Source organism: Vitis riparia, chromosome 4, assembly GCF_004353265.1.
Source record: "Vitis riparia cultivar Riparia Gloire de Montpellier isolate 1030 chromosome 4, EGFV_Vit.rip_1.0, whole genome shotgun sequence".
Taxonomy (NCBI): Eukaryota; Viridiplantae; Streptophyta; class Magnoliopsida; order Vitales; family Vitaceae; genus Vitis; species Vitis riparia.
Window position 1 is genome coordinate 20,251,818 of NC_048434.1, and position 9,705 is coordinate 20,261,522.

General features: G+C 35.3%; 1 protein-coding gene across 1 annotated transcript; it reads right to left on the reverse strand.

The window, feature by feature from the left end:
• Positions 1 to 4,372: 4,372 nt before the first annotated feature.
• On the reverse strand, positions 4,373 to 6,442 carry LOC117913655 (histone H3.3). The gene is made up of 5 exons (XM_034828690.1): positions 6,271 to 6,442; positions 6,061 to 6,163; positions 5,169 to 5,245; positions 4,860 to 4,950; positions 4,373 to 4,755 (listed from the first exon to the last, which is right to left on the reverse strand). The coding sequence occupies exons 2-5, from the start codon at positions 6,130 to 6,132 to the stop codon at positions 4,585 to 4,587; spliced, it is 411 nt and encodes a 136-aa protein (XP_034684581.1). The 5' UTR covers positions 6,133 to 6,163; positions 6,271 to 6,442; the 3' UTR covers positions 4,373 to 4,584.
• Between the last annotated feature and the right edge of the window lie 3,263 nt (positions 6,443 to 9,705).

Here is a 9,705-nt window from a genome sequence, read left to right on the forward strand (position 1 = left end):
TACTAAACTGATGAAGGCATCATATATACTCATCCCAAGATGCATTAACCATTTCTTTTTGAAGTTGCTCCCAAACATTCACATCTATGTTATCATCTATTACTCCTTTAGGTTGAAATATTTGACTTTTTGTAATTCCTTTTCTGGGCAACCAAACAGGGCATGAAGAGAATTTTTGTTTTGACTTTTTCTTTCTCAAGCACCAAACCTAGCATAAAGGAATCTCTTAACCAACCAAAGTAATAGGAAGATGAGAAAGCTTGGTTGATTGAAGAGATTGAGCATGGGAGCATCTGGATATGGTTTTAGTGGGCCCATGACTTGTCTAGCATGCGCTGTGTACCGTGGCGCTCCTGTTGGGCATGCTTCCTTCTCTTTATGGATTTTTTTTGACCCTATTTGCTTCACTCTTCATGTCCTCCTCGTGCGACACATCACTCTAAACTGACATCACAGCTAAAATTTTCTTAATTAATTTTGGCTAACAAAGGAGATTTGATTTTACACCTTTTCATATTCTCCACCTGCTAAGACATTTTTGCTTTCTTGTTTAAGTATTATCTTTTTTCATGTACAAGCTCTTTGAACCATCCCCAACTAGTCATTTTAACTAAAAGGAAGCCACTTTTCCTTCACCAACTTCCTTCAAAACTAGCTACAAAATGAGCTATGGCCATTCGAGCCAACTCTTTAGAATAAAGTGGAACGTACGTCATAAGAAAAATGGGTAAAAAGTTGATTTATTTTGTTGAATAGCTTTAACATGGAGGATGGTTTTTGCAAAGATGGCAAGTGAGGCATTTCAAGTACTAGCCATTTGGGCTTGTATAGCGTTGTATTTTGACTTAATATACAAAAATATTTTGTATTCCAAAAGTTTTCATAAATGCTCTTTGGCAAGTAAAACAAACGTGCCCAAAATGGCTGAATCATTGAATAGAAAATGCCCCCAGAAATACCATTTGTTGCAACTTGACCTAAGTATCATAGAATGTTACAAAATATAGGTGTGGATCGTCTGGTAGGAAAGCTGTCCATAGATGAACAAGGGTAGACCTACCCATTAACAAAGACTATAGGTGTACATTGTTCATAGATTTAGTTCAACGGGATTATTCCTATGGCAAAGCGACCCCTCCACCAGGGCACGTCCCACTCAGCTGGGCCGAGGGGGCCAGACTAATCACGTTCCATTAAATGAGTAGAGCGAAACCATGTTGACTAATCAGCAGTGTAAAAAGAATATTTCTGCTATTGTGATTGACACACTTGATTGTCTAAGGAGAAAATAAAATGAAACACATGCCATCTCAGGCTTGGTCGGAGCTTTGCGCCTTAACTACTCCCCTCTTTTTCGAATGTGAGGAAATTGTGGAAAGCGAAGGGAGAGAAAAAAAAAGAAAGGGAAAAAAAATAATGAAGATGAATGGCAATTAATGTAATGGTTGACCAAACAAGGCTTCCTTTTAGGAAGAACAATGATACCCATGATGGTGCGCATCAATGCATCACAGGCCCATCTTTGATGAGCTTTTCATGCAAGATAAGCTTAGAAAACCTACTATGGGGGAAAAGGGAAACCTCCCCTCCTTCCTATCCACAACCCCACTTACATTTTCACAATGGAAATTCTCTCTCTCTCTCTCATTATTGTTTGGAGGTGAAAACCATGTCTTTCAGATTTTCAATAATTTAATCATTTGGGAGCGTTTTAACTTGGGAGATGCCATGCTACCCACACACTTCAATTTAGCTGAGGCCAATCACATCACGCCGTGTTAGTGTAAAAAGGACAAGAAACAAAATAATATTGTATTTAATTGGAGTTACCGTAGTATCATGAGTTGGGCACTAATATATTTAAATTTGATTTTAATAATCTTTATAGTTATTTGGTTGCCCATATCCCCTTCAATCATACCATGATTTGAGGTGCTGATGAACCTTGGGGCGAGAGTCGTGACACCACAGGTGATAGCCATCCCTTCTGGCATACGCATTTTGTCTAGACCCCCCTCAATGCCTGGAATTCCATATAGATCAAATATGGATTCCACTATCTTCATCCATATCACATGATTTCGCATCTTCATATCATAATTTCATTCAATTTCCGCACCCACAATCCATTAATATTTTGTACATATAACATTATAGTGCCACCCACCTAAAAAAAAGGCTATGAGAGCCCATTTTTCAACTCACTGTGAACTCCACTTCAATTGGGTTTATAAACAGCCATCAATTTCATACATAATCATATTATAGGAAATGGATCTGTTAACTATAAGATTTGTTCCTTAAGAATCATGGTATCCTAACTAGTATTAAAAAAATAAAAATAAAAAGGTTGTATGGAGAAAACATTGAAACCTGAGAAAAAGCTGGAGGCCAGCGAGAAACTGGAAAGGAACCAACCATCTTTTGTTAAGCCTCAGGGATCTTTGCAACCACAAATGGTGATTCTAAACTTAAAACCCACGTTGATAAACGGGCCTACTGGTTCAGCTGAGATGAAAGCAAGATCAATTCATGGAAGGCATTTAAGGAGTAACAGCAACATCCGTAAGTGAAATCCTATCAGAACGTTACACTACATGAGCTGACTAAGGTTAGTTCCAAAATAGCATGAAGCTCTGGGTGAAGCATCATCCTAGATATTGCAAAAAAGGTTCTGAATTAAGTTTATGTCGCCTTCCAATCTCAACCTATAAGTCTGAGAAAGAGCCCTCTGTCACGCGTATAATAAAGATCATGTATATTGTGGCAGGTATTGCCATATTCACATTGAGCTCGTAAATTTGGTTTCTCGTAGATTCAGCAGGGGCCAATCTGGAGACTCTACATACCCCACGGCTTGCTCCAGGTGCAGAAGATCATTGACCATATTTCACTAAATTCAGAAAAAGATGCAAGCAAATCTGACAAATAACTTCCCTTCATAGTCAAAATTGTGAACCACCAAAAGGCGAACTAATTCTTTTACAATTAAATATCAAAATGACTTTTAACAAGTGTTTGAACCATACAAGCCAACTCTTGAAGGAAATGATTCTACTATATTTCAGACCCACGAAATATTCATATCTATATCTTCCTCTCGGCGTTAAGAGCAACACAGAAGAGTTTTAGAATCTAATGACGGTGTTGGATGGAGAGCAGCAAGAACAAAGAAAGTTCAGCTCAGTGTTGCTTTCAGAATTAGAATAATTCACAAAGATTGTCATTAGCTTAGGAGGATGAAATGAAAGGCCATTTCATTCATAGAGCAGAGGTTAAATTAAGAGAACAGCTTGGAGGTTTCCAAAAATGCTGATCCTCTATCACATTCGGTTATTATGCACAATACCCACCCAAAGAGTTGGGCTTCAACATAGCAGGGCTGGAGGAGGTCGTCACTCATTATCTAGTGGCCCCAGGAAATCCATTGCCCAAGATTAACAAAATTCCTCTTCTAACCGAGCAGCATAATAATATCTTGAAGAGGGAATGAGCCAACTTCCCCATAATTGGTTCATCAAACCACACAACATCAAACCTTAAAACTATAATTAAATCCTAAAGAAGAGGCAGGTTTGAATGACCTGATCCAATCAATGGTGATTTGTAGCTGTAATGAATCAACTGTAGGCACTGCAATGACATGAACCAATCTATGATGCTTTGCAGATAAGAGAGGTCTTAAGGGAGATTTCATGAATAGACGAGTAGGAATGGCAGCAAATATGAGAGATCCTAAGAAGGGAAGCTTCTTGAATAGATGAACACTATTCACAAGAACATGAATAATACTGTCATTTCTTCTGTTTAGAATCCTTATCTAATGAGTCTTTACTCTAATTGCATCCCTCACTGATGACAGTCCCGTTCACAAAACCTCTATTTATAGGGTTATCTCATTTGCATATTCTCCCTCTCCAATAGCCAAAAGAAGGATTTTATAACTTGAAAAATAATTAGCAGCAGCAAAATTGAATTAGAACAGTTACATGGAATGAACTTCAGCATCAAAATATACAAGCAAACTAAACAAATACCTTCTCCAAGATGATCAAGACAACCAACAGAAGAACAAACATTTTGGGTTTAAAGCAACACTCAGACAATGCTCTACTTCGATTCAACATATCATAATTCCAGTAATCGATATAACTTTCCCAGTTCAGAATGTCAAATTATACCACTCTTGCAATCAATAATCAAGAGGGATGGACCAGTGCTGAAACACAACCAAAAAAGGTCAATGTTCTATAACAAGCCCAGTTGTGTTTTATAAATAGAACACACCATGCTATTGTCTTATGGATGATGAAATTCTACAAATCCATGCCACCCTTCAAACTCATATTGCCTTCCCACTAACCAAAGCATGGGCAGATTATAGAACCTCGATTCATTGCAGAATATAGAAAAAGAAGAAATAAATGTGGGGAATTTAGAATAGCATGCCACCTCATAGAACAACTAAAACAGTTTCAGTACTGCAGTAGGGAAACCAATATACAGGGATTCAGATTAGAGTCATAGTAAACCTAATAGTTGGAGTGCATGAAAAGGAACTAAAAAACAGACAACAAGCAACATCTAGGCCCTTTCACCACGAATTCGCCTGGCAAGCTGGATATCCTTGGGCATGATAGTCACCCTCTTGGCATGGATGGCACAGAGATTGGTATCCTCAAATAGACCAACAAGGTAAGCCTCAGCCGCTTCCTGAAGTGCAAGAACTGCATGGCTCTGGAACCTCAAATCCGTCTAAACAACAAGAACAGAAAAGAAGTAAGCTAACATTTAAGCCTACATAAATTAAACAAATAACTAAAGGAAAGAAAATAAGCCTCTAGACCAAGAATTATTACCTTGAAGTCTTGTGCAATTTCACGGACAAGTCGTTGGAAGGGCAGCTTGCGGATCAAGAGCTCAGTGCTTTTCTGATACTTCCGAATTTCACTGTGGAGAAATTAGATTAGGACTTGAGAACTTTTCAAGGCTCTATTTGAATCTTAGACACAGTGAGAAAACAGTAAAGGAAAACTTAGAAGAGAAAACATTTGTGAGTAAAAAGACGAGTTTCATCTCATTTGAACTGTTCTCCCCAAGATTCAAACAAAACCCAAATTTAGCAGATTGAAAGAAAGTAAATGATAAAATGAATGAAGCATTGATACCGAAGTGCGACAGTTCCTGGACGGTATCGGTGGGGCTTCTTGACTCCACCAGTGGTGGGAGCTGACTTCCTGGCAGCCTTCACATATTAAACAAAGAAAAAAAAAAGGTTATCAGTTAAAGAATTCTCATGTTCATCGAGACACAGTCGATGCTCCCTTTTGGAGGCTGAACATAATTCTCTGTCTAAAGAACAGAGAGTTTCTTTGAGAAACCTTTGACAGAAATTTTTTCAAAATTTGTTATGAAACAAATTGTTTTGAGAACAAATTTGAGGTGTTTTGACTTGTTTTTTGTAGAATGTTGTAAGAAATAATTGAAAAGATAGAAAATATTTCTGAAAATTTAGTAACATACATAAGTGTGCCGTGCCTCACGAAGAATGAGCCAACAAAACTGCTTTCATATTTGATTTACGAAACAAAATTTTATTCCTGAAAATGATTGAGATTTCGAAAAGGTTGCCAAACACGTCCGAAGTTTGTAAGTTTGTTTTTTCCACAATTTTGTTATAGAACTCGAAAAACAAAGAATTTGAATTTCAAAAGTATAATTTCTCTTCTTTTCCTAAATTTTCTTGGAATCAAACGAAGCTTAACAGAAAATAAAAGCCAAGAATGAAAAACGTCGCAAAGCCCTAATCAAATCCAAAAGAAAGCCATTGAGATGTTGTAAAACCCTAACACCCTGTTTGATTGACCAACCAGATTTGGAAGCCAAAGAAAAAACAACCTGAAATCTTAAAACAACCACAGCCTCCCCATTTTTCACATTTTCAGCCACCAAAAGGAACACAACGAAATCAAAGGACAAAAATCGTAAAACCAGGGGGTAAAAGGACGAAGAAGAAAACAAAACCAAAAAAAATCGAAACGTAAAGCAGAGAAACCCTACCTTTGTGGCAAGCTGCTTTCTTGGAGCCTTTCCTCCTGTGGATTTGCGAGCGGTTTGCTTCGTACGTGCCATTCCGATGAGATGAAGATTAAACCGCGAATATCTGCAAACCAATTTCCAAAAGCTCAATAACACACAGAAAAATTATTACAGAAAGAAGTAATACAGATTCTACAAAAATTTATTAGGGTTTGCAGTATCTTCGATTACCAGAAGAAGAGAAGAGAAGCTCGCCGCAATCGTAGGTGGAAACAATGTGGAAAATTGGGATTTTACGTCAGGTATTGGGCTTTTATGGAACGGACTGATTCGGTTCAAGCTTCAAACTACACGTTTCATGCGGCTAATTTTGATTGGATGCTTAATTAAAAAAGTATGATAAATCTGAATGGCTGTGTATAGGGTTTTTGAACCGCTATAACTTCCATCATATAGAAGAAATCCCTCAAATAGATTGTATAACTAAAAAATTTCTAAACTCTTACTTCTTAAACACGCATACGCCTATATATAAAAATATATTTATCATTATAAGGTTATATTATTTTGATTAAAAAAAAAAAATTGGGTAGTCAATGACTAATGACTTATGACTTATGATTTTGTCTATGATAAAAGATTCAAAATTCAGTTTTTAATTGCATTTTATTATTATTTTGGACTTTTTTTAAGGCTAATTTTGATTTTTTAAAATTAAAATGGATTATAATGGCTTAAAACTCTTATTTATAAACATGGAGCAATAACAATACTACTTGCTAATATCTTACAATCTTATAAATAGATAAAATTAATTAATTTAAAAAAAGAAAAAGAAAAAAGTGTGATTTGATTTCAAAATGTCGAGTCACTTCATTACGTATCCTTTCACCAAGAATTCTTTTGTTTTCATTTTTTTCACCTCACATTATGAACTAATCTCGATTTCTTGGTTTTACAAAAATAATAGCAACTATGTTGAATTCTTTCCAAAAAATTTTGTTATGAAAGATTCGAGAGTGAAAGCATCACTCATTAGAATCGAATAAAGAGTAACTACAAGTGACTTATCTCATTGCCATCCATAACCACTTCTACATAAGCCTTTATCACTATCATAGTTTCCTTAAATCAATGATATCTTGCCTTGATCATCCATCATCTAGGATATTGAAAAAAATTGTGTGATGTCAATCTCTTCCTATTTCCATCTAATCATTTGGATTATTGTAACTCATGTCTTTGGAACAAAAGTCATCAGCTTCCTACAGATGTTTCCTTTTTTCTAGCACTAGACTAGGAATGGCAATTTCACGAGCCAATCGGGTCACTCGCCCTGCCCCGCCCCTATTGGGATGGGTATGGGATAAATTAATCGGGTATAGGACGAGTATGGGAAAGTTTTGTGAAAACCGAATCAGGTTCGGGGCGGGTATGGGTTTGTAGTTATCCGCCCCACCCTAGATATATAATTACCAATTTACCTTAAAAAATTACAAAATACCCAAAATCTCCTCCCTATATATAATTTATTCTTCCTAGATTTTTAAGGTTTTTTTCTCTCAAAAGAAAGGCTTCGTTTTCTCAGTTCAAACTACCTTAAAAACAAAATCTTTTGCTCTAAAAACCAAATTTGCAGTCTTGTAGACAACAAATTATTGGAGTTCTTATGGATCCCTTCCTTCCAGGTAAAAAAACCCTAACTTTTGAAGCTTTGTTAAAAATCTAGCTTGTTTTCAAATTTGTTTTGGTTTTAGTTTATGGGTTTGAGGTTTTTTCAATTCTTTATCAGTAGATTTGTAATTTATATGCATTCTTGGTCTTCGTCTTATATGCATTTTATCATAAATATCAGTTGAATCAATTTTCGTCTTTGGCTCTTATTGTGCATGTTTCTGACATTAATTTTCACCCTGTCCAAATCAATTTCATCCACATATAAACTGATTTTTGAGGCTTATAAGAATAAGAATGATGATTTATGGGATTTTCATTATTTTAGGGTTCAAGGTATTCACATTTTTGCATAAACAAGTTGTTATAAGAGAATGATCTAATTTCATGTTGTTTTTTCATGGATGAAAACCCTAATTTTTTTTTTCTAAACAGCTTCTGGAAACATATTATTCATGCTTCCAGAAACATACAAATAGAATTTTATTGTGGCTAAATTGGTTTCAAACTATTTCAGAATATCCTAAGGATTTAGCAAATGACATCAAAATGAGAGTAAAATTTTTTCATGCCAAGTATTGGTTTTAATCCAACTACAGGTAGTACTTCAACTACTGATGGATCATTGACATGTAAAAAAAGAAAGATGACTTCAATTGTTTGGAATGATTTTGAGAAAGTCATAGTAGATGGACAAGATTATGCTATTTGTAAGCATTGTAAATCAAAACTCAAGGCCGATAGTAAGAATGAGACTAAACATTTGCATGTACATTTAGATAGGTGCATCAAACGGAGAAATGTTGATATTAAGCAACAATTATTAGCGGTAGAGAGAAAAGGCTATGGAAAAGTGCAAATTGGTGGTTTCATATTTGATCAAGATATCTCAAGAGAGAAGCTTACATGTGCAATTATATTGCATGAGTACTTTCTTTCAATTGTTGACCATGCAAGCTTTAGAGATTTTGCTAGTAGCCTTCAACCTTTGTTTAAGATGGTTTCCCGCAATACAATTAAGGACGACATAATGAAGATTTATGAGTTTGAGAAAGAGAAAATGAATAGCTACTTGGAAAAGCTTGAAACTAGAATGGTTATCACAACTGATATATGGACATCTAATCAAAAGAAAGGTTACATGGCTATCACTATGCATTACATTGATGAGTCTTGGTTACTACGACATCATATTGTAAGGTTAGATATGTTATTTGTTCAAGTTTTCAAATTTTATTTTATTTTATTATTGTTTAATGATGTCACTTATATTAATAATATGTCTTTATATATTGTTTAATGTAGGTTTGTTTATGTGCCTCCTCCACATACAAAAGAAGTTCTTTATGATGTGTTATTGGATTTTTTATTGGATTGGAATATGGATAGGAAACTATCTACAATCACCGTGGATAATTGTTCAAGTAATGATGGCATGATTGATATCCTTTTAGATAAATTATCTTCAAGTGGTTCACTTTTATTAAATGGGGAAATCTTTCATATGCGATGTGCAGCACATGTCTTGAACTTGATTGTGAAGGAAAGTCTAGATGTCATCAGAGTAGAAATTGAAAAATTCCATGAGAGTATTGCATATTGGTCAGCAACACCATCAAGAATGGAAAAGTTTGAAGATGCAGCTCACCAATCGCGCCTTCCAAGCAATAAGAAGCTATGCCTTGATTGTAAAACATGATGAAATTCTACATACTTGATGCTCTCAATAGCTATAACTTATAAAGATGTGTTCCCGCGTTTGAAGCAATGTGAAAAGCTCTACATCACAATGCCATCAAAGGAATAATGAAATTTAGCAAGAGAAATATGTGAAAGACTGAAATTGTTTTATAATATAACAAAGTTGTTCTCAGGGCGAAATTATCCCAATGCGAATACTTTTTTCATCAAAGTGTGTGAGATTAAAGAAGCATTATATAATTGGTTGATTTGCTCAAATGAAGTTGTAAGCACAATGACATCAAGTATGTT